Source organism: Staurois parvus, unplaced genomic scaffold, assembly GCF_062004578.1.
Source record: "Staurois parvus isolate SC_StPar_1 unplaced genomic scaffold, SC_StPar_1.0 ptg000574l, whole genome shotgun sequence".
NCBI classification, from domain to species: Eukaryota; Metazoa; Chordata; class Amphibia; order Anura; family Ranidae; genus Staurois; species Staurois parvus.
The window spans coordinates 1,020,869-1,046,933 of NW_028318370.1; the positions used below are offsets into that span (position 1 = coordinate 1,020,869).

The window sequence follows — 26,065 nt, forward strand, 5'->3', positions numbered from 1 at the left end:
TATCAGCAGTCATTTATTGTTCATTATGTATCTACAAACACGTCGGATTTCATCAATGAAATGGCTCTGCTCTTATGATTTGGTTACAGCAAAAACTGAAATTCATTTTCTTTTTATTATAACAGGGTACAAAACTTTGCTCAAGGGGATCTCAGGAAGGTTCAGCTGTGGAGAGCTGGCTGCCATAATGGGCCCCTCGGGGGCGGGGAAGTCGACCTTAATGAATATCCTGGCAGGATACAGGTCAGTTTGAATAAATACTCTGATGTCTGTAAACACTTAGCACCATCCAAACACCTTTAAAGTTGCTGGTCTTCAACCTAATTGTTACAACTTTTAGAACTAAAATCTGAATACTGCTTCTATAATAAAGAATATTTTTTCCGTCCTATTGCAGAGAAACAGGAATGAAGGGGGAGGTTCTAATTAATGGACAGCCACGGGACTTGCGCACATTTCGCAAAGTGTCCTGTTACATCATGCAGGATGACATGCTGCTACCCCACCTCACAGTGCAGGAGGCCATGATGGTAAGTTCATGAATGGTTCTTTAAAGGTACACTTTGGTCTTAATTGAAAAATAAGTATTTATGGAGCACAACCTCTCCAACCAGAAGCTGCACTCATTATTCAGACATTGTTGTGGTGCACCAGTCCATCACATTGTCTCTTTTCTTCTAGGCCAATGACCTGGGAACATCTTCTTGTAATGCAGGAGAGTCATTCTCAGACAGCCCACTGCAGGCTTTTTGTTGTCTGGGAAAGCCTCAAGAAAACATTTCCAGTTTGAAGCCCAAGTTTTTAATTGCTATTTGTTTGCCTACTGGGGAGATTTCCCCCCACTTCCTGTTTAGCCAGGAAGTGATAAGAAATTTCACCAATAGGAAACATAGGCAAAACAAAAAATATTTGTAGTAAAGTCTGGAAGAGTAAAACTAATGATAAAACTCCTATTGCTAGCTGTGCCTTCCTATCCCGGTGTACAGTTCAGGGGCGGACTGACAACTCATGGGGCCCCCGGGCAATAGTGTGTCCCCTGTGTCCTTGCCCAAACTCAAAAAAGCCTATGAAAAAGGTACCAGGGGCATCTCATGGGGCCCCCTACTGACCCTGGGCCCTCGAGCAGTGCCCGAGTTTCTAAATGGTCAGTCCGCCCCTGGTACAGTTGCACCAGAAAGGCACCAAAAAAACAATTCATGCTGATTGATTTCATGGTTCACTGACACTGGTCATATATGACTCTTCACATAGTAAGCAATCAAACCTTGGTTACTGTACTATTTCTGAGTCCCTAAACCATTGCAGGAAAGGGAGCTCTATGGACCCCAAAACACGTTGGATATTTGTCTCTTCCGTAGTCACTTACTACCAATAAGTCATTGTTGGACTCTCTTTCTGATTCAGCTATGTATATATCAACTACTTAATTTGCTTGATCCCGATTTTTGAGTTGCTCCCATATTGCCAAGAGCTGCCAAATCCAAGCCATTTTGCTCCACAAAAGACTTCTTTTCTATTGGTGGAGTGTCCATATTTAGCACCTCACCCCCACTTCATCTTTGATTCCTGTCCTGGTGACAGGCATGCTGGCCATTTGTTGTCCTGGTATCACAGGACAAGTAAGGTCAAATCTCCACAAAAGTAGAAATGAAACTTGGCAAAAACAGTTGCTGTTCCCCACTCTGTCCAAAATTGAAAAAAAAAAAGAATTGTCTGCAGCAGCCATTTTCAACCAGTGTTCAATAGAACCCTAGGATTTCTCTAGGGTTGGCCAGGGTTCTTTGAGATGTGGCTAACTAACCTCCTCTGATGGTGCTCTTATAGTTCTAGGTCCCATGCAGCCAGAGCCAGCAGCATGACTGTAAGGGTGTTCTGGCCACCGCTATACGGGCAGCACTCTTCCCACTTACCACCACCAATGTAAGGGCCATTTTCTCAATTAACCCAATCGACTAATCCTACCAGCGGTTCTCTGAGATCTAAAAATTATTTTAGGGTTCCTCTGGGATAAAAAGATGAGAAAGTCTGTTCTGGAGTAATCCTATAAAATGTTTCCTACAGTCACCAATTAGATACAGACCTTTGTTTTAATGCTGCATGAAGAGAGAATATGTACACTTCCAGGGACCCTGTGAGGTTTTCCCTGGTTTCTGGCTGCAGTCAGTTTTATAGCTCTTACTGAATTGATCACATCCACTGTGTTTGAAGATTTTACTACTTGCTTTCACCTGATAATATTAGTAATAATCCCTGTTCTTTATCCTAGGTCTCTGCCCACTTGAAGCTCCAAGAGAAAGATGAAGGCAGAAGAGAAATGGTAAGTGACTTGTAATAGATGCTGTGCACTATTAGAACAATGTGGATTGATATTCATATTGCAGCAAAGAGACAGCCTACTGTACTATGCTATGACAGTGAATTGTCAATCAATCGGGGAAGGAGGGATGGTGTCATTGTATGCAGGTAGCTTTGCACATCTAAGTAAAATTGATTTTTAGAGAGAGTTTTCACAGCTGCTATCTAGGGATTGCTAGTTAGAGGAAGCAATGTATAGTTTACAGCAGCCTCTATTCACAGGTATGGGATAGCAGGAGAAATAGCAGGGGTAATTTTTTATTTTTTTTAAATCAGACTTACAGTACCATACAAGAGAAGAACCATAATACTCACCTCTCTTCTGTGTCCCCCACTGCATGCCATGGTTTCATCCTCCCACACCTATGTCACTGCTGCGTCCTGTAGTGGCATAGCGCTTAGAGCATGGGTGTCAGACTCAACTTCACCCTGGGCTGCATCAGCATTGTGGCTGCCCCCAAAGGGCCAGAGTCTGCTGAATGCTGAGACCAGGGGTGATGGAGATAAGGGGGTGCTGAGGCTGCACAGGGAGGTGCAGGATCTGTAGGAGGAGTTCTGTCCTCCTCTTTGCAGCTGAGACAAGGTGAGGGCGGAGACAGGGGGGTGCTACAGCTGCAGGGGAGGTGCGAAGACCATATGAAATGGTCTGGCGGGCCATATTCTGCCCAAGGGCCTTGTGTTTTATCATATGAGGGTTAGAGGAAGAAGCCACAGCAAATGGCAAGGAGAGTATGAGAAGGGCATTAGATGAGAGGAGATGAGAAGGTGATGCATACAAGGGGTGTTGTGCTAGGGGCGCTATGGCAAGTTACAGGTCTTTGTAATTCCTGTTTTTTTTTAATTTACAAGTACACTATTTTAAAGGAAACCTGTACTGAGAGAAATACGTAGTCCATCATTGTTGACCTCTCCTACTGAAAATTCCAGTTGTCTGCCTTTTATGCTAATCCAAACACTTAAAGTGTCACAAAACCCAGGACCCTGCATTCACTATATCTGGTCTCCCACAGTACACACTATATGAACATGCAATTATTGTATTAATTAAAACTGCTAAATACCTTTTTTCATCAGCAGTATATTGCAGTCTTGTGGCTTCCATCAGTGTCCATCTGAGCACTGGTTAAAGCTTTTAGGAGGAGTTTTCCAATAAGGCTGCATGACCCTTGACCCTCCTGGACAGCACTGATTGGCTCTGTGCTGATCACATGCACCCTCCCAAAGAAAAAAAAAAACCTCTCTAGCAATACACACTAAGCTGAGCATGTGCAGAGTGACTCCTTGAGCTCTGTACTATCAGCAGATGGATTGGGGACAGTAGAAGAAGGGGATTATCAGAGAAGACAGGATCAAACAGTCTTTTTACACAATGCGGAGGAGTAATCCCTTTTCACAGTGAGTATAGAAAGCATGCTTTCCAGTATATACAGACTGATTTTACTGTTGTGGGCTTAGTAACACTTTAAGCACTTGCCAAGAACAAGATCAGAAATTTTAACTTCACTCTTACTTTTTAAAATACAAGTTTGCCTCTGGTCAATGATTCAGAAAGTATTGAAGCCAACGGGCGTGTTCAGGAGTAGGTGAGCAATGAAAGCCTCTGTATTTCTCTTAGAAGTTTAGCTCTGAGGCCATATTTCTGTAAAATAACTGAGTAGTGTTTAACATTTTCATGAATTATGGTGTCGTCTCAGGTGAAGGAGATCCTGACAGCTCTGGGCTTGCTGTCCTGCGCTAACACCAGGACGGGCTGTCTCTCTGGGGGTCAGAGGAAACGGCTGGCCATTGCTCTGGAATTAGTGAACAATCCCCCTGTTATGTTCTTTGATGAACCCACCAGGTACGTTGCTTGTATCTCATGATAGATTTGTGAGAAATCCAGAGAAAGCCAATGAGTCCACAGAAATCTCAGAGAGACCCTTGGACCAATGGTGATTAGTGACCCATAACTTTACGTATAAAAAAGTGCAGCACTAAAATGTATATGCTCCAGTTCAATAATGCTATATCAATAAGAAGATAAAATCATATTATAAATAGTATTACATGCTCCAGTCCAGTAAAAGTATATCCATATAAATAATATAATAAAATAATAATAAAAACTAATAAATTAATATAAGTAGAATGGTGACAGTTCGTGATTAATACAGGAGTTGCTAGTGACTTCACGATCCAGTGGTTTGGTGATATATAGTAAAAATACGCACTCACCAGATGCGTATCTTTCGATACGCATATAATAAATAAACCAGAGGTCCCCCTCATGGGATGGGATGGATGAGCTGGGCTGTCTTAACGGACTCTCCTTCCTCTGGATATTGGGCAGCCAAACAGTCGTCTCCCTCTTGGTAATGGACAGGGTACTGGGCAGCTTACAGCGGAACGTACGTCATCCTCTGGGTTGGTGTCACATGTTACAACTTTTGTGTCTTGAGACTTGGGCTCTAGAACGGATGTTAGCTCACCAGGGAGCCAACAAAAAATTGCCCTTATTGTAGTAGTTTAAAATTGAAATTTAATAATCCACGTGGCAAAAAAACCCAAAAAACATAGTGACCCATAACTGTCAAATCAATTTAGTTTCAGAAGGCACAATGGCCCTCTTGCCAAACAGGGTGCCCCTGGATGGTGCCCCTAAAGTGAAGTAAGAAGTTTCCTAAAGAGCACCAGACCAAAAGGAATCCAAGATAACTTTAATATTTTTAAATGATTGAATACAACAGCCAGAGGGTTTGTAGGGTCCAAACCATTGAAGGTCAGTGTCCAATATACATTTTACCTTTTTATCTTGAACATTATGTTATCCAAACTCATTTTATGTCAATTCAATCAACTCCTTTTGATACTTTGAGTACTTTTAAGTAAATATTTAATATCTGAGTCTTGATGAAGAGGCATGTTCTGACCCCGAAACACAGCTGTTGTACCCAGTCATCTGATGAGTGATTAAACTTTTTTTGGTCTTATGTTGGTCTGGCTCTCTTTGTGCAACTTCTTTGATATGTAACTGAGGGCAGTGCAAAGTATAGCAGCCAGGGGCGGACTGACAACTCATGGGGCCCCTGTGTCCTTTCCCACACTCAAAACACACCCAACAAAGCCTATAACAGATACCAGGGGCATTTTATGGGGCCCCCTATTGACCCCAGGCCCTCGGGCAGTGCCCGAGTGCTCGAATGGTCAGTCCGCCCCTGATAGCAGCCAATCATATTTCAGTTTGTTTTGGTCAGATCAGTGAACAATGGATTTGAGATATCACATGGAGCTACAAATTGAGATAACTCAAGAAGCACTGTTTTTGGTCAGTCAGCAAAAAGGTATACAAATCTAAATGTTTATTCTCAGACTGGTGTAATGGTTTGGGGTGGCACAGTGGCTTAGTGGTTAGCACTTCTGCCTTGCAGTAATTGGGTCATGGGTTCAATTCCCAACCATGGTGCCTCCTGCATAGAGTTTGCATGTTCTCCCTGTGTTTGCATGGGTTTCCTCTGGGTACTCCAGGTTCCTCCCACACTCCAAAGACATGCTGGTAGGTTAATTGGCTCTTGTCTAAATTGTCCTAGTTTCATCCCTGGCCATGTGGGATCTCCTGCATGGTAGGGTTTGGGGAAAGACCTGGCAACCTACCCTGTAAAATAATTGCTAAGAGAATTCATGGAAAAAGTCACTTACAAGTGACAGTCCATGCAATCACCAAGGGTCAGATATCGATAGATAATGGTTTGATCTTGCCTCATATGGATAGCTGGGTGCAGTTATAGTGTGTTGAAAACTTGCTCCCTTGCCATGCAATATGGTTCCTCCTTCAGGTTCATACATCTTGCAGTGAGCTATGAGTCAGTGGGAGGAACCACGTCACACGGTGGGGGAGTAGATATTCATGCAGCAGCCAAAAAACAGTACTTTGGAGATTTACCACACAGGTCACCTGGAGGTATGTAGTTTCTTCTTTAGCTGTATGAACTTACTTTAGTGAAAGGGTCACTTTAAATTAAATCTGGGTAGCCAAATAATTGCAGTACAATACCATACAATCTTCACCAGCCTTTCTAAACCAGGGTTCCATGGAATCCTAGGATTCCTCCAGAGGTTGCCAAGGGTTCCTTAAGCAATGGGCAATTCCAGCCTCCCAGATAAATAACCACTATCAACAGTGATCTTTTAAGCTATTCTTTAAGGGGGTTGTTCCCAATGACCACAAATGTAATGCAAATTCTTCCCCCTGACCCTTGTACCATGAGCTGTAGATATAAAAATTATTAGTAGGGGTTCCTCAAGCCTGCAAAGTTTTTTTATTTTCAAGGGTTCCTCCATGTTAAAAAGGTTGAGAAGGGCTAACCTTACCAATAGAAACTTAAATGTGTGGTATAGCAATAAAACGTGTGAAAGTTATTTCAAATATTATTATATGTTTTGGGTCCCTGAAATTACATTATCTTGCTTTAAGATAAGTGCATTTAGAAAAAATTGCAACTTTGATTTTTTTATTATTATTATTATTATTATTATTATTATTATTAATAATAATAATAATAATAATCATAAAAAATTACAGTTACCCCAAATGCATGAAGGTGTAATTTTTTGAAACCTTACAGAATTGTGAGCCTCTGGACTCAAAGTCGGGGCTCTGGCACTCCATCCACAATGCAGTGCATGAACCATTCTGTAGGTTTGCCCATTGCATTGTTGGATGTTGAAGGATTGTCTAAGAATCAGTATTGAATACAGCTAACAATTTTCACACTGCTCTAGCCTGGATGTTGGGGTCATGGGGCATGCAGGATCACATTTATCTTGAAATGAAAGCTGTCACCTTGTGATGCCCACCTTTGTCATATGTATCAAACAAATGTCCTTACTATAGCGTCAGGTCACTTTCGGTTTTATTATAGGAACATTGTTTTTTCAGTAATAATGAAAGTAGAACTATAGGCAAAACTTTTTTCTTTCATTTTGCATATATTAACCTCCCTGGCGGTATTCCTGAGTGTAGCTCGGGGTAAAGTTTCAGTACCATAAGCAGTAACCCCGGAGCTACACTCGGGAATACCCTGCAGCGATGCTCTGCGATCCCTCGATCACTTACCTTTGTCCTGCACTCCCGCGATGTCCCTCCTGCAGTGTCCCCGGCAATGTAATCCGGCAGATGCCGGCATCTGTCTTCTGGGTTCCATCCCCTGCGAGCGTCGGGACGTACAGGGACGGAACGGCGGGAAATTTGAAAATGACAAAAAGTGACATTCACTAAAATCACATAGTAAAACATTACTGTATCAAACCATTTCACATACATTTTGTCCTGCGCCCTGCCGGCATTTTTACTGTTCTTTCTGCCTGGAAACTAAGAAAAGTCCATGGCGTCCAAAAAGCGTCCCTTTAGGTCAAAATCGGTTTTAGACCACCTAGAGAACAGCGATAGTAAATCAGAACCACTTGCAGAATTGAGTGATAATGATTTGTGGGGAAATTTGTCATCAGACACTGAAAACGATTTTGCGACTTTGCTCAGTGATGTGCGAACTGGCGCTATATTTCAAATTTCAGTGTTTTCGGTTTGATTATATTATTGAATTAAATTTATTATTATTATATTATTATTTTTTATGATTATTTATTAAATTATACTTTATGATTTTGTGTTTCAAGTTTTATCATACCTGGAATGTTTACTAGACTCTTGTTCGGACAGATTTCAGTGAGTTATTCCTAAGAATTACAGGCCTACAATATAAAATGCCAAATTTCCATGCAAAAATGGTACCGCTTTCAGCACCAAAAATCTGAAATATTCATACCGCCAGGGAGGTTAAGGGAGGGTTATATCCCCTATCAGTTTATTTTTTGACATCTGTGTCCCAGTAGGGAGATTTCCCTTCACTTCTTGTCCCACAGCCAAACAGGAAATGAGAGGAAATCCCAGAAAATAACGGAAATTCCTCTGGGTCACCAGAACTAATGTTCTCATTGGCAGATTTCCCATCTATTACTTGTCTTGGGACAGCCCAAAATGTGGGATTTTCTTTTACTTTCACTTTCAATGATAATGGTAAACAGGATAAACGGGGCACAGACAGCAATAAAAACTGACAGGGGTTCTAATCCCTCTCCTCTCCATCCAAAAAAAAAAAAAAAAAATGCTTGGCCTTTAACTATACTTTAATAATTATAAGTTTGTTAAACTATTGTGTTTACTTCCCTTTGATAGTGGTCTGGACAGCTCCTCCTGCTTCCAGGTTGTCTCTTTAATGAAGTCGCTGGCACAAGGTGGACGGAATATCATCTGCACCATTCACCAGCCCAGTGCCAAGCTGTTCGAGCTCTTTGACCAGGTACGTGTTCGTCTAGAGAGCCAACATTGGCAGCTATCCACGCCTTTGTTTCAGTACTAAGAACTGTCCTCATAGCCCCACATGCACCATTAGGATTTAGACACTGAGATTCCAAATGTCATTGTTTAGGGAAGCCTGAATCTGACTATTGGTTCTGGCACAGTACAGATAGTTCTTTGGGCAACTTAAGGTCCATAAGAGCGTGATATAAAACCAGTCGTGGATGACCCAGTGCCTTCTGGGTCAAGTCCCAACATGGTCCACCAGCCACCAAACCAAGAAAATGATACAAGGCATGAAATGTTTTTCCTAAAAGGTTTGGTTTTATTTGGTTCAATTAAGCCCACTGTAAGAATAGAGCTTCTAAACTACTAACATAAGTCATGGACCCCAAGGTGTGTGCCCCAGTATTCCAACAGGTCCGAGTCTTTGGCGCTCTTATGCAAAACTCAACTTGTGCAGATGAATTCAAGTTCTGATCCACCCATAATGCTGGAAACAAGTCGCTATTGGTCACAGAGGCCATCCATCACATGAAAGGATCAAAACGTTGAGGAGGGGATGGGCTACAGCTCGATTTTCTCAATATATGTGTAGCGCCAGGGGTAGGTTAGATAGGTTTTTAGAAAGAGCAGCCAGGGATGAGTCAGCCTGGGATGAGTCACCCAGGTTACCTGGGTCAGGGCTGAAGGCTCTGCAGATCAGTTTCCTGATACGTTCCCCTGGAAAAGTCTCTAGAACTCAGTGGGTGGGGGTGAAGAGAGGCTGATCTGCATCCCCAAGTAGGAGGCTTGGCATGGGACCAGAGCAGCCCTTAAGTATGATTGAGCCTGCTCAGTAGCAGGAGAGTTCCAGGTGGAAGATGGAGTGAGAGGCTGGGATGCAGGAGCCTGGGAGGGGGCCCAGTGGGAAGAGGCCTACCTCCTTGCTGAAGTTGAAAGGAGGATCCCTCAACCTTGGGAGTCCCATGAGAGAGGGCCACCTGTGCAGCAGGGAAGGAGCCAGCCCTGAATGCCTGAAGGCAGCCACCAACCCAATAAGCTCACAGGAGAGGAAGAGTGAACTAGTCCTACATCCCCTGGGCCTGATAAGGGGAAAGGGCATTTGGGTGGGAAACCTGACTAGCCCCATGTAGGACTGTTTGATTTAAAGAATTCATCTGGCATCTGGGGTGGTCGCTAGGAGAGGCTGGAGAACTCTCCAAGAAGATAATTTTCTGTCTTTGGAATGTATATAGTTGTTAAAGAGTTGTCCTCAGTTTACTGTTCCTTGGGCATCCCATACACCCCTCCACCCCATCAAAGTTATCAACCCCCTAATAGAGCAAAAAAACAAACTCAAGGACTGTTTACGGTCTCCTGTGTGCAAGGTCTGAAGAAAATGCGTGTTGCCTGGCTGTGAAGGACTATAGGGGGACCCAAAACTTCAGAGACTCCTAAGGGGGTAGTGCTACATCTGCATAACATGGTGTCCCAGATTTAATGGTCCCCTAAGGCTCTTTGGGACAATTCTGATGTGCATGTAGGCATCTGTAGTTGTACTGAACACAGACTTACTTTAAAGAGAATCTGTCATTTGCCCACATTTAAAACATTAGGTTCACTTTAATATCAGTCCAACCAGTAGCAAATACTTATCTTTCCTTCACATTTCTACAGCTCCATTCAGCCACCAGGAGTGACGGGAAGAGGTTTTCAAGTCAGGACCAGGGGCGGACTGACCATTTGGAAACTCAGGCACTGCCCGAGGACCCGGGATCAGTAGGGGGCCCCATGAGATGCCCCTGGTACCTTTTTCATAGGCTTTTTTGAGTTTGGGCAAGGACAAAGGGGCCCCATGATTCCCTATTGCCCGGGGGCCCCATGAGTTGTCAGTCCGCCCCTGGTCAGGACTCTCCTCTTCATCCCCATGTGACTGCCCCGGGTGCCTGAGTGAGCACTGTCACATGGAAGGAAAGAGTCACGTGCTCCCCGTACCTTAAAGTAATAGCTATGTCATTGTAGAGTTGGCAGCAAAAAGGAGCAGCAAGGAACTGAGGGAAAGATGAATCTAGTATGCCTATTACATTGTCCAAAATATAACAAAGCAAAATGAGGTCCATCCGAAGCATTGGTATCTTCTTATAGGATGATGTCCCCCTTTGTGACGCCCGCATCAAGATCGCTAAAAATTGCCGGAAAATACTTGCCCGGTTTAAAAGGTGACTACACCGCCGGCCAAATGAGCAAGGTGTCACTTACTTGCTGACAGGTTGCCGCTCATCAAGTGACAGAGTGACGTCTATCTCAGTCAGCCAGTGAGGAAGTGATCTGTGCAAACTGAGTATGTCTTACCCTGTCCTGCATGAAAACGAAGTATGGCCTTTAAAACTGCATTGTGTGAGTGCCAACCTGGTGCAGAGATCTCATCAATGGGTTGCCAAAGACGTTGGTCATTCAATCTGCTGGCATTCACCCGATATATAAAGCTGAACTCAACTATAACCTTTTTTTCCCACGCTTGTTGCAAATCCTCTCCTGTGTTAAAATTGATTATTCTCCATTCCCTGCAAACTTGCCGCTCCACAATATAAACCTTTAAACCTGCACCAGTTAACTTGAGCCCACCTTAATTTCCAGTCTGAATGATTTAAGTTATCCTCATTATCTTCACGTCCTTTTGGCACACCTTTCACAGCTATTAGCTTTCTTTACCACCAATCATTTTTTTTCCATGAGCATTAAATGAAAGAACACATCCCCAACATCCCTTTAGATGTGCATACTCCCTGGGGAGGGGGGAAATCAGGCTTTAGCTGCATAATCTGTCAGGAAAATATTGCAAATGGACTTTCTCGGTACCCCATGCACAGAAACACCAATTTATAACAAAGTACACATTTATTACAAAAATTGTTTGAAAACCACCATACAATGAAATCAAATCAACAAAGCATCCCCTCATTATTTTCTTAATAATAGCATGTACAATCCCACATGGAAGAAAAATATATTTTAAATATATTTTTAAAATATCCTTCCCAAATATATTGACATATATTTGAAATACTATAATTTTGGCCATATTCAATATATATATATATATATATACTAGAAGACAGTATTAGAGTATCCTCCTGCGCTCAATATAGGCACAATCCCTATCTGAAACAGCTGCTGTCACTTAAAACTTAACCATTCAGTAACCAATAATATATATCTTAAACAGTGAAGCGCTAAATTAAATAAATAAATAAATACATATATTAGGTGCCGTCAGTGAATATAAGTGCTATAGTGTAATAATTCCTTGTAAATCACTGGAACATGCCAACCAATGGTGTATATAACTGGAAACAAAACTGAATACTTAATATATCAGTGAGAAATGCTAAATAGATATATAAATAAATATAAACACACCAGTGATGAATAATCTAATACCTCCGATAAAAACTTCTTCTCATTCACAGAAGAATATAAATAAATAAAAAGGTGCTCATTAAGTGAACAAATGATCACAAACTCAAAAAGTGAACAAGTGTATAAAAAAACTTTTCTACGTGCATATACCAAAAATGTATATACATATAACATATATATAAATAAATAAAGTCCATGCAGGTGTAGCTTGTGAAAAAACGTGGTCTTCACTTCTAGTGCGCACACACACACAAATCCTCAAATGGCAGCAGTGCCTGCTCACCTCCCCGCACTGACCCTCAAGGGGCCAAAAGGCTACTTAATCTCCTCTATGGCCAATCTTTCTCCTTCGGTAGCTCAGCAGGGGATCACAGGGTCTCCACTTCTCCTCCACTCATACGTCCTGATCATGTGTGCAGCACCACGGCAACAGCACATCAAACAGAGGTCAAGATGGCAGCTTCCTTGGCCTCCATAGATCCTCAGGAACACTCCTCCTGTGTCTGTGAATGGAAATTCCATTCACAGACACAGGAGGAGTGTTCCTGAGGATCTATGGAGGCCAAGGAAGCTGCCATCTTGACCTCTGTTTGATGTGCTGTTGCCGTGGTGCTGCACACATGATCAGGACGTATGAGTGGAGGAGAAGTGGAGACCCTGTGATCCCCTGCTGAGCTACCGAAGGAGAAAGATTGGCCATAGAGGAGATTAAGTAGCCTTTTGGCCCCTTGAGGGTCAGTGCGGGGAGGTGAGCAGGCACTGCTGCCATTTGAGGATTTGTGTGTGTGTGCGCACTAGAAGTGAAGACCACGTTTTTTCACAAGCTACACCTGCATGGACTTTATTTATTTATATATATGTTATATGTATATACATTTTTGGTATATGCACGTAGAAAAGTTTTTTTATACACTTGTTCACTTTTTGAGTTTGTGATTATTTGTTCACTTAATGAGCACCTTTTTATTTATTTATATTCTTCTGTGAATGAGAAGAAGTTTTTATCGGAGGTATTAGATTATTCATCACTGGTGTGTTTATATTTATTTATATATCTATTTAGCATTTCTCACTGATATATTAAGTATTCAGTTTTGTTTCCAGTTATATACACCATTGGTTGGCATGTTCCAGTGATTTACAAGGAATTATTACACTATAGCACTTATATTCACTGACGGCACCTAATATATGTATTTATTTATTTATTTAATTTAGCGCTTCACTGTTTAAGATATATATATATATATATATACTGCATGTAATAATGTGTTTTATATATATTACAAAATATATGAAAAATATTTTTAAAAATATATATTTTTACATATATTTGTAAATGCATTCCAAAAATGTAGATTAAGTATTTTTAAAGACATATAGTGTATTTGAAAATTTATTGAAAAAAATATTTTTCAGATAATTTGTAATGAAAAAAAAATGCATTTCAACATATATATATATATATATATACTGTATGTTGAAATGCGTAAATTTTTATAACAAAAAATATGAAAAATATTTTTTTAAATACATTTTCAAATACACTATATGTCTTTAAAAATACATTTAATCTACATTTTTGGAATGCATTTCAACATACAGTATATATATATATATATATATATATATATATATATATATATTTAAATATATTTTTAAATATATTGAATACTGCCAAAATTGTAGTATTTCAAATGTATGTCTATATATTTTGGGAAGAATATTTTTAAAAATATAACATATATTTTTCTTCCATGTGGGACAGCATGACTGCAGAAACCTGAGGAGCAATATACACTGTATTGTACACTCTATTATTAAGAGAAACACTCTCTACAATATGAAAGAATGATTTTTTTATGTTATTTTACTGTATGGTGGTTTTAAAAAAAAATATGATTTTTGTAATAAATTTACACTATGTTACTGCTTCTGTTCATGGTGTATGAAGAAAGTCAATTTACAATATTTTCCTGACAGATTCTTAGTGATTAGTCATTGTACACCCCCTTTTTATGAATTTAGGCAAAGCCTGATCTCTCTAATTGTTAGCTGCGTAATCTGCTGATCAGTTGCTTGATTACAAATCAAGCAACTGATCAGCAGATTGTGCAGCCAAAGTCTGCAGTGACCAGTAGACAACAGGGAGGAGCATGGACATCTAAAGGGATGCCAGGATTTATTTTTTCATATAACACATAAGATCTGAGGAACTGTGATACTTATAGAAGCCTTCCAGATCCTCCTACTAATTTAGTAGTAAAAATCAGCAGATAGACCTAGTGATGATGTTACTGGGTTTAATTTTTTTTTTTTCACATAAAAAGATACGATTGAAATATTTTATTGCATATTGTTTGGTGGGGGTAGAGGGAGGGCAGGGTAAGTCTTATATGCATGACACATCAGCTTTAAAAGAGAAGTGTGGGGTTTTTCTTTCCAAGTTATACTTACCTAGGTGGATGCTGCATCTGTCCCCTGTGGTTTTAACGGTGAGAACTCAGAGATCACATGACCGCTGACCACTGAGTTCTCACTGCCGCTGTAAATATTGGTTCTTGAGGACAGGGGCGGACAGAGCCATACAGGGGATCAGGGGGTAATTGCCCCCCCCGCCTTACCGATCACCCTCCCTGTGCACCATACATTTCCCTCTACTGCCCATGGCCCCTATGTACCCTCCTCCCCCCCCCCCCCCCCAGTACTGCCGGATTTCCTCCTCTCCTTCCCACCCGCAACTGCAAGCACACAATAGGATCCTTCCGGATGGAGAGTGGGGGAAGGGTGCAGTAAATGTGTCACATGGTACTGATCACTCACTGTGTTCATTCATAACTGAGCCACAGTAAACTGTGTTTATCTGAGGGGACCCTGTCAGGTTGGCTGTAAGTGACCCCCCGGGGCGGACTGACAGCTCATGGGGCCCTCGGGCAATAGGGGATCATGGGGCCCCGGTGTCCTTGCCCAAACTCAAAAAAGCCTATGAAAAAGGTACCAGGGGCATCTCATGGGGCCCCCTACTGACCCCGGGCCCTCGAGCAGTGCCCGAGTTTCCAAATGGTCAGTCCGCCCCTGCTTGAGGACCAACCTTTTAATTTTCAGAGTGTCTGACTAATTGAGCCATCTACCTGGTTTACTGAAGGAACATGTAGGTTGCAGTTGAGGTCACCTGGACATCCACCAGGACCTAACTTGCCTTCTGGATGACCCGGTTCTGCCTTGCCTGGATATGGATGGGTCCGATTGGTTTGTATGACAGTTCTGTGTTTGCTGCAGTTTCCCTGCAGTAGCTGAATATATTATACTGCTGGGGATTGCCTAGAACCTTGCCTTCACGTTCATTTCCATGGACCCCCAACCGCAGGTCAATTCATGAAAATGGCATTTTTTTTGTGCTAGGATACGAGTGAACTTGTGATTCTATCTATGGTCTACCTCTGTGAAGTCAATGATTAAAGCCTTCCAGATTTTTACACCTTGACTGTAAAACAAATCGGTTGCAATCCCGGTCAGCCAAATGGTTAACCCGGGGTCATGTTTTATAGTATTGATTTCCCTGGAGTACGGCTACTATTACCTTGTTCTCATCCCTCCTCTCTGTTTTCATCCGCAGCTTTATGTATTAAGTCAGGGACAATGCATCTACCGTGGGAAAGTGTCGAATCTCGTCCCCTACCTGCGAGTCCTAGGATTAAACTGCCCAACCTATCACAACCCGGCGGATTTCAGTAAGTGGAGCCAACCTGAGATCTCTTGCAGATTGCAAAACAACCGCTAACATTTTATACAACTGCAGCTTTACGGTGAAGCCTTCTTATTGCTGTTGGATAATCGATCACTCTGTCTATGAAAAAAGATTGATTGGACGTATTTTAATGGTTGATCAATATGAGATTGATTACTCAGAAGGATTGGTATGTTTCTCTAGGAGAAATGCAGATGTGTGAATGTCCAATTCTGTTTAGCCTTTTCCTTGTGAAAGTGTTTGTATACTCAATTTTATTTTAAATAACAAATCTCATTCCTATCTGCTCTGTGCAATGGTACTGCACAGAACAGCCGCAAACCTTCTCTTCTTGGGATGCCCTCAGGCACTCCTGGCTCCTCCTCTTCTTGGTTTGCCACTATAGGAAGTTGCTTGGATCTTGAGCTGCGCTGCATGTATCTATAGACATAAACAGGGAGGCTGGGACCCCCCCCACTGCCTTGTCACAATATTTGACTGACAGCAGCAGGAGCCAATGGCCAGGGAGACCAGATATAGTGAATGCAGGGTCCGGGGAGACCAGATATAGTGAATGCAGGGTCCTGGGAGACCAGATATAGTGAATGCAGGGTTCGGGGAGAGCAGATATAGTGAATTCATGATCCAGGGAGACCAGATATAGTGAATGCAGGGACCAGGGAGACTAGATATAGTGAATGCAGGGTCCGGGGAGACCAGATATAGTGAATGCAGGGTTCGGGGAGAGCAGATATAGTGAATTCATGATCCAGGGAGACCAGATATAGTGAATGCAGGGACCAGGGAGACTAGATATAGTGAATGCAGGGTCCGGGGAGACCAGATATAGTGAATGCAGGGTCCGGGGAGACCAGATATAGTGAATGCAGGGTCCGGGGAGACCGGATATAGTGGATGCAGGGTCCGGGGAGACCGGATATAGTGAATGCAGGGTCCGGGGAGACCGGATATAGTAAATGCAGGGTCCGGGGAGAGCAGATATAATGAATGCAGGGTCCTGGGAGACCGGATATAGTGAATGCAGGGTCCGGGAAAACCGGATATAGTGAATGAAGGGTCCGGGGAGACCGGATATAGTGAATGCAGGGTCCGGGGAGACCGGATATAGTGAATGCAGGGTCCGGGGAGACCGCATATAGTGAATGCAGGGTCCGGGGGAGACCGGATATAGTGAATGCAGGGTCCGGGGAGACCGGATATAGTGAATGCCGGGTCCATGGAGACCAGATATAGTGAATGCAGGGTCCGGGGAGAGCAGATATAGTGAATGCAGGGACCAGGGAGACTATATATAGTGAATGCGGGGTAGAGGGAGACCAGATATAGTGAATGCAGGGTCCTGGGAGACCAGATATAGTGAATGCAGGGTCCGGGGAGACCAGATATAGTGAATGCAGGGTCCGGGGAGAGCGGATATAGTGAATGCAGGGTCCGGGGAGACCAGATATAGTGAATGCAAGGTCTGGGGAGACCAGATATAGTGAATGCAGGGTTCGGAGAGACCAGATATAGTGAATGCAGGGTCTGGGGAGACAAGATATAGTGAATGCAGGGTCCTGGGAGACCAGATATAGTGAATGCAGGGTCCGGGGAGACCAGATATAGTGAATGCAGGGTCCGGGGAGACCAGATATAGTGAATGCATGGTCCGGGGAGACCAGATATAGCGAATGCAGGGTCCGGGGAGACCGGATATAGTGAATGCAGGGTCCAGGGAGACCGGATATAGTGAATGCAGGGTCCGGGGAGAACGGATATAGTGAATGCCGGGTCCATGGAGACCAGATATAGTGAATGCAGGGACCAGGGAGACTATATATAGTGAATGCGGGGTACGGGGAGACCAGATATAGTGAATGCAGGGTCCGGGGAGACCAGATATAGTGAATGCAGGGCCCGGGGGAGACCAGATATAGTGAATGCAGGGACCAGGGAGACTATATATAGTGAATGCGGGGTACGGGGAGACCGGATATAGTGAATGCCGGGTCCATGGAGACCAGATATAGTGAATGCAGGGTCCGGGGAGAGCAGATATAGTGAATGCAGGGACCAGGGAGACTAGATATAGTGAATGCGGGGTACGGGGAGACCAGATATAGTGAATGCAGGGCCCGGGGGAGACCAGATATAGTGAATGCAGGGACCAGGGAGACTATATATAGTGAATGCGGGGTACGGGGAGACCAGATATAGTGAATGCAGGGTCCGGGGAGAGCGGATATAGTGAATGCAGGGTCCGGGGAGACCAGATATAGTGAATGCAGGGTTCGGGGAGAGCAGATATAGTGAATGCAGGGTGCGGGGAGACCAGATATAGTAAATACAGGGCCCGGGGAGACTGGATATAGTGAATGCAGGGTCCAGGAAGACCAGATATAGTAAATGCAGGGTCCAGGAAGACCAGATATAGTGAATGCAGGGTCCAGGGAGACCAGATATAGTGAATGCAGGGTCCGGGGAGACTGGATATAGTGAATGCCGGGTCCATGGAGACCAGATATAGTGAATGCAGGGTCCGGGGAGAGCAGATATAGTGAATGCAGGGACCAGGGAGACCAGATATAGTGAATGCAGGGCCCGGGGGAGACCAGATATAGTGAATGCAGGGACCAGGGAGACTATATATAGTGAATGCGGGGTACGGGGAGACCGGATATAGTGAATGCCGGGTCCATGGAGACCAGATATAGTGAATGCAGCGTCCGGGGAGAGCAGATATAGTGAATGCAGGGACCAGGGAGACTAGATATAGTGAATGCAGGGCCCGGGGGAGACCAGATATAGTGAATGCAGGGACCAGGGAGACTATATATAGTGAATGCGGGGTACGGTTAGACCAGATATAGTGAATGCAGGGTCCGGGGAGACCAGATATAGTGAATGCAGGGTCCGGGGAGACCAGATATAGTGAATGCAGGGTCCGGGGAGAGCGGATATAGTGAATGCAGGGTCCGGGGAGACCAGATATAGTGAATGCAGGGTCCGGGGAGACCAGATATAGTAAATACAGGGCCCGGGGAGACTGGATATAGTGAATGCAGGGTCCAGGAAGACCAGATATAGTAAATGCAGGGTCCAGGAAGACCAGATATAGTGAATGCAGGGTCCAGGGAGACCAGATATAGTGAATGCGGGGTCCGGGGAGACCAGATATAGTGACTGAAGAATCTGAGGAGACCAGTTTGCGTTTGAACCGTTTCTGCAGTGTTTTTGCACATGCGTTTTTGACGCGTTTTGATGCATTTTGCGGGGGTTTTTTTCAACTTGTTGCTGGGCAGATTAAAATGAAAAATGCATCAAAAATGCATCTAAAATGCACTACATGCTTTTCTGCAGCATTTCCATTGAAGTGTATAGAACCAAAAACGCAATGTTTTGCATTTAAAAATGTCCCTGACCCTTTCCAAAAAATGTACGGATGAAAATGCAGAGATTTGAATGTGTCCCATAGGAAATCATGGTAAATGGACTGTACTGTGTTTCTGCAAAACACAATGAAAAACGCATAGGTGTGAACCAAGACTTTAAGGGGGGGGGGGGGGGGGCATACACATCATGAAACATTTTTCACCTTAATGCAAGGAATGTATTAAGGTAAAAATGTTTAGGGTTTACAACCACTTTAAGTCGACTCATATATCTGTGTGCAAATCCATATCAAATTGTACAACGAATTTGTAACGAATGTGCTTAGATGATATGATCAATTAGAGTCCAACCAAATCTATCAGATAAATAAAGAATTACTTATACACAGGGGCGGACTGACCATTTGGAAACTCGGGCACAGTAGGGGGCCCCATGAGATGCCCCTGGTACCTTTTTCATAGGCTTTTTTGAGTTTGGGCAAGGACACAGGGGCCCCATAATCCCCTATTGCCCGGGGGCCCCATGAGATGTCAGTCCGCCCCTGGCTTCAGCAAGTCGTCTTCACCACATCTAGATGCCATAATGCCATGAGTTGATGCCATGTGATTGGCTGCTCAGCAATTTGTGTTACCAAGCAATTGAACAGATGTACCTAATAAAGTGGCCGGTGAGTGTATATGAAGCTGCTTTAATCCATTGCTTTCAGCTTGGAAGGAAAGGGGGAAATCACAGAAAGTTGAAAGAGGTTGATGTATAATATGACTCTTTGCAGATCAAACTGAAAAAAAAACAAAACCAAAAAAAAAACACAAAACATCTGCTAATCATGTGACCTCTGCCTAACAGCCAATGTGCCTATTTCAGGGTGCATGTGACCATATGCCAAGGCATTTGGTCTTGTGAGCTGTCATTATACGGTACTATAGTAGCAGTTTCTACAAGGAAGGGTTTTCAGGATCTCATTCTCTTCTTTAATATTCAGGATGGCCAAGTCGGTCAGATTAGTGGGGGAGCCTCTTATATACAAACAGGTCTGCCTGAAAACTGGTCACAAATCAATACTACCAGTAATGTCAGTTTGGGCCTTGAAACAAGGACAGCTTCTGTAAAAATCAATAACATGTTCTCTTGTAAAGTTTCCTTTCTTAGAAAGGAAAATAAATGCTAACAATGGATCAGGAATGATATCCCAGGAAAGAGGTTTTAACTACTGTATTATATCATGGGGGAAAAGCTTTACCTCTAGTGCCATCTAATGGCCAAATTGAAGAATACAGCTTTTTTTTTTTTTTTTTTTTTTTTTTTTATATATCTATAATTAAGCTACAGTGCCTTGAAAAGGTATTCAACCATGTATCATTTTCCTTCCACTTCACAATTATGCTCCACTTTGTGTTGGTCTATCACATAAAATCCCAATAAAACACATTTAAGTTTTTGGTTATAACATGACAAACTGTGGAACATTTCAAGGGATATGAACAGGGGCGGACTGACAACTTATGGGGCCCCTGAGCAATAGGAAATCTTAGGGTCCCTGTGTCCTTGCAACACTCAAACCACACCCAAAAAATCCTATAAAAGGTATCAGGGGTATCTCATGGGGCCCCCTACTGACCCTGGGCCCTTGGACAGTGCCCGAGTGCCTGAATGGTCAGCCCGCCCCTGGGTGTGAATACTTTTTCACGGCACTGTATATAGTTTAGCAAGCTGTTAGCAAATGGTCACATTTAACTGGACTTGTTCAGTTCAATGTGACTAACTACTACCATCAACTGTAAAAATTACCAAAATGAGAACTGTCAATGACTGGAATCAGGGCTGCTGTTAGAAACCATGGGGTCCCCAGGGGCGGACTGACCATTTGGAAACTTGGGCACTGCCCAAGGGCCCGGGGTCAGTAGGGGGCCCCATGAGATGCCCCTGGTACCTTTTTCATAGGCTTTTTTGAGTTTGGGCAAGGACACAAGGGCCCCAGGATCCCCTATTGCCCAGGGGCCCCATGAGTTGTCAGTCCGCCCCTGGGGGTCCTTTACAGCCAACCTGACAGGGCCCCCTCAGATAAACGCAGTTTACTATGGTTCAGTTATGAATGAACACAGTGAGTGATCAGTACCATGTGACATATTTTCTGCACCCTTCCCCCACTCTCCACCCGGAAGGATCCTATTGTGTGCTTGCAGTTGCGGGTGGGAAGGAGAGGAGTAAATCTGGCAGTACTGGGGGGGGGGGTACATAGGGGCAGTAGAGGGAAATGTATGGTGCACAGGGAGGGTGATCGGTAAGGCGGGGGGGGGCAATTACCCCCGGATCCCCTGTATGGCTCTCTCTGCAGCAGCCAGAAGCCAGTGGGAGAGAGAGGAGAAGAAGCCAGCTTTCAGCTGCTGCAGAAAGAGCCATACAGGGGATCTGTTCCAGTAATTCCCCCCCTCCTCGATGCTGATCAACCCTGCTGGCCTGGGCCCCATACAGGAAGACCGGTGGTGCCCCTTATCCAATGAGTATTTACAGTTTACACAATACAGTAATCCATAGCATTCAATCCCATTTCAAATGCATCCATTCATAATAGGCAGAACGATAATATATGTTTCCTGATTGGCTGGGGTGGAATTATGCAATTGGCACCTTTTTTTCCACTTCCCCACTGTACAGGCTTGTATATATTTTATGGCTTGTATACCTTTTATATTAATATGGCCCTTTCAGTGCTAATGAAGCAATATAATAATGATTATTATGAGCAGGCATTTCTCCTTATTGGTTGAGAAGGAAAACTTTTTACTGCTTGAGCATATAACATAAATATTGAACATTATCAACTTCCCCATTATCAGGAAAGAGGATAAACTAAACCCCATCTGACCTTATGGGCCCAGACAGCTGCATGTCTTTGTGTAGTTAGGACTCTGCCTTGTCAAGCAGATGTGATTTTTTTTACTGTTTTATGTTAAGTACTCTGGGATATATACTATAACATTATGAATAATAATATTTTCTATGCACAGCTGCTACAGATAATGCACTTTGCAGTTTTAGCAAATAAACCCCATTGCCTTATGAGGGTGACAAGAGGTTAACAATAGGAGATCTTAGCACCTCTTATGTATGCACTTATTACTGTCCCCAGTGGAGAAATGTCCCCTCACTTCTTGTCCCAATGATGTCCTGGGTGCCAAGGTGTCACTGGCACAGGAAGTGAGAGGACACAGGCCACAATACATACCTGGAATTAGAAACAAATACAGTTATGTGAAAAAGTAGTCCTTCCTGATTCTTTTTTTTTTTGGCATATTTGTTGGCCTAGTGCATTACCATAAAAAATGTTTAATAAGAAATAAAGTAGGTGTTGTACTCACAAACGACAATACAGCCAAGGCACATCATAAAAGAACAGCTGAGTCAACACCGCGCTGAGTAACAGTCAGCAATAGGGAGTGTAGACATCCAATAGGCTGATGCATTTCAAGCACTTGCTTCTTCCTCAGAGCCAAATACCACCGAAAGAAAACTCAATTTGTGGAGAAAAAAAGTACTTTTAAATTTCATCTTGGTTGCGGCGTTGCATGACAGCACAATTGTCAGTTAAAGTAACGCTGTGCTGTAAAGCAAAAATGGGGTAAAAAAAGGGGGGTAAATCCTCAGGAGGGCAAGTAGCTAAACAGCATTTTTTCCCTTAACCTCCCTGGCGGTATTCCCGAGTGTAGCTCGGGGTAAAGTTTCAGTACCAAAAGCGGTAACCCCGAGCTACACTCGGGCTTACCATGCTGCGTTGCATAGGGATTCCCTACAGCGCTTACCTTGTCCTTCGCTCCCGCGATGCGTCCCCTGCAGCGTCCCCGGCCATCTCCTCCGGCCGATGCCAGCATCCGGCTTCCGTGTTCCGGTCCCTGTGACGTCGGGGCGCTGGAACCGGCGGCAAATTTGAAAATGTTTAAAAAATTACATTTTTTTAAAAACGATTATTTCATAGCAAAACATTCCTGTATCAAAGCATTTTGTCCCGAGTGCTTTGTCCGGCGCCCTGCCTGCATTTTGACTATTCTTTCTGCCTGGAAACTTAGAAAAGTCCAAAAAGCGTCCCTTTAGGTCAAAAGCGGTTTTAGACCGGCTAGAGAACAGCGATAGTAAATCAGAACCACTTGCAGAATTGAGTGATAATGATTCGTGGGGAAATTCCTCATCAGACACTGAAAACGATTTTGCGACTTTGCTCAGCGATGTGCGAACTTGGCGCTATATTTCAAATTTCAGTGTTTTTGGTTTGATTATATTATTGAATTAAATTTATTATTATATTATTATTTTTTATGAGTATGTATTAAATTATAATTTATGATTTCGTGTTTCAAGTTTTATCATACCCGGGATGTTTACTAGACTCTTGTTCGGACAGATTTCAGTGAGATATTCCTAAAAATTACAGCCTACAATAAAAAAAATACATAATTCCATGCAAAAAATGGTACCACTTTCAGCACCAAAAATCTGAAATAATCATACCGCCAGGGAGGGTAATAAACAAAGTCATCATTTAAGAACAGTATTTTGTATTTACTTGGGTTATCTTTGTGTAATATTACCATTTGTTTGATGATCTGAACCGTTTAAGTGTGAAAAAACATGGAAAAAAATCAGGAAGGGGGCAAATACTTTTTTTCACAGCACTGTACTAGTAATAATAACAATTATAATAATATAATAAAATGAATAATAAATAATAGTCTTTATGCTGTTATGTTTCAGTGTTAATGAAATCTGTTTCCCTGTTGCTGATTGTAGTCATGGAAGTGGCATCTGGAGAGTATGGAGACCAGAACCCCCGGTTGGTCCGAGCCGTACAGGAAATGTCTAGTACGGAGCAGAAGAGGGATCATTGTGGGGAGAATGAACCCAACCCATTCATGTGGCACAAACCGGCTGATGAGGTATATGGAAAAACAAACAAACGCGTTATTACACAATGTAGAGCTGCATGAATAATAACAAACATCAGAAGCATATCTGCAGTTTTGACCCTCTGTTCCTAATTCTTACTTAAAAAAAAAAGTGCACGTCTTTCAATTTATTAAGTGTTTTTGCATGGCAGACCACTTATTGTTATCTCACATATATATTCTTATTATTATAGCCAAATTTACCCCCCTAACTCCTCCCACAGTTTTTACACTACATAGACAGTAATATACCGAAACGTGCGGATTGTTCCCGATTGGTGTGCTATTACTTTGTGGAACATTTCGCCAAATGGTTCACGAAATATCGCCGTTTTTGGGGTGAAATTGGTCCCATAGGAATGAATGGCGGAATGTTCAAAACTAGAGTGCAAGCTGACAAAAGCTAGAGTGTGAGCTGAAAAATCAGGACATGATTTGTAAACTGCCATCACTCCCTCATTTTCAAGCCCACCTACACAAATCTTATATCAAACCGTTCAGCTATCCCTGCTGCCACTAAAAATGTTCACGGCTAAGCCATAGTCCTGATAGTTTTCACAATATGACCATTTGTTTGCAACTCACGCCATCCATTGACATTCATTGAAACTCCACTCTAGCCACCTCAAATTTGAAGGGCAATTTCTAAATTGCGACTGTGCCTTCATTTTTAATATTTCAGAGACATACTATGCATCAAAATGTAGGTCTGGGTCTTGTGATTCTCACAATATAAAGCTCCTTGGTGTAGGATTTATAATTGTTAAACTACAACCGTTTGAAGATGGGAACCGCCAGTGAAGTGAGCAAGTTGGAGCAGTTTGTTTTTAACCGCTCTTCTCTGCTCTTGCTGTAGAGTGAGTTGCCATAGGAACCCAGGTGTGTGAGCAGGCAGCAGAGTGACAAAAGCTAGAGTGTGAGTTGTAGACTACTGGTGGAGGCAAGAACACTTCACACAATTTCCACAGAAATTGTAGAATGTAGTTTTATATGTTTTTCAGTGGTCAATGTACAGACCTATGGAACTGAAAATAGAATGCCAGGGGACACCTGCTTTCCATTGACAATAATGTAATGAAAAGAAGATGACATGGTCAAAACTGCAGCATGTTGCAGTTTAAATAAAAAACAGAGCAGAAAATGTTAAGGCGAAAAGTTAATGCTTCTGTGCAGGTGACAATACTATGTATTCTTACACCGTATCGGGCTTTGTGACAATAATGTATATATGTTTTGTAGGACTCCTCACCCACCGAAGGATGTCACAGCTTCTCAGCCAGCTGTCTTACCCAGTTCTGTATCCTGTTCAAGAGAACCTGTCTTAGTATTATGAGGGACTCGGTAAGTTTATGGATCCATATATATATATATATATATATATATACTGTACACACAGTCTTGGCCCAAAATATTGGCACCCCTGCATTTCTGTCAGATAATGCACCACTTGGCCCAGAAAGTGGTTGAAATTACAAATGTTTATTTATTTATTCTGTTTGCATTGGTATGGTTTATTTATACATGTTTTTTTAATGACAAACATTTACTGCAGGCAATTGAGAAGTGGTGTCTGTAAAGTGATAATATAACTTGGCAGTCCCCTATGTGAAAGCAACTAAACGTTGAAAAGTTTAAAGTAGAAAAAAAAATTAATTAAAACTTAAAAAAAAAATATAAAAATATATATATATAAAATATATATATATATATATATATATATATATATATATATATATATATATATATATAAAGCCCCTCGCCCCTACATGCATACATTCTCAACTGCTCTACAACGTATCGCAGCACATGGTAACTCTAAACTGATGACCTATAAGGGCCTACCACTCCCCCCGCCCTATAGCAGAAATACTGCGGCGGCAGGGCTGCACAAAATCACATATATATATATATATATAT

At 42.5% G+C, this 26,065-nt stretch overlaps 1 protein-coding gene across 1 annotated transcript in view; it reads left to right on the plus strand.

Moving 5' to 3' along the window:
- The window catches only part of ABCG1 (ATP binding cassette subfamily G member 1), a 139,638-nt gene that overhangs the window by 74,926 nt on the left and 38,647 nt on the right, over positions 1-26,065 (plus strand). Inside the window, exons 3-10 of the mRNA XM_089691891.1 lie at positions 126-243; positions 398-530; positions 2,267-2,317; positions 4,050-4,195; positions 8,567-8,690; positions 15,708-15,822; positions 23,994-24,139; positions 25,388-25,489. Coding sequence (XP_089548017.1) covers positions 126-243; positions 398-530; positions 2,267-2,317; positions 4,050-4,195; positions 8,567-8,690; positions 15,708-15,822; positions 23,994-24,139; positions 25,388-25,489 — 935 coding nt within the window. The remainder of the gene's footprint in view (positions 1-125; positions 244-397; positions 531-2,266; positions 2,318-4,049; positions 4,196-8,566; positions 8,691-15,707; positions 15,823-23,993; positions 24,140-25,387; positions 25,490-26,065) is intronic.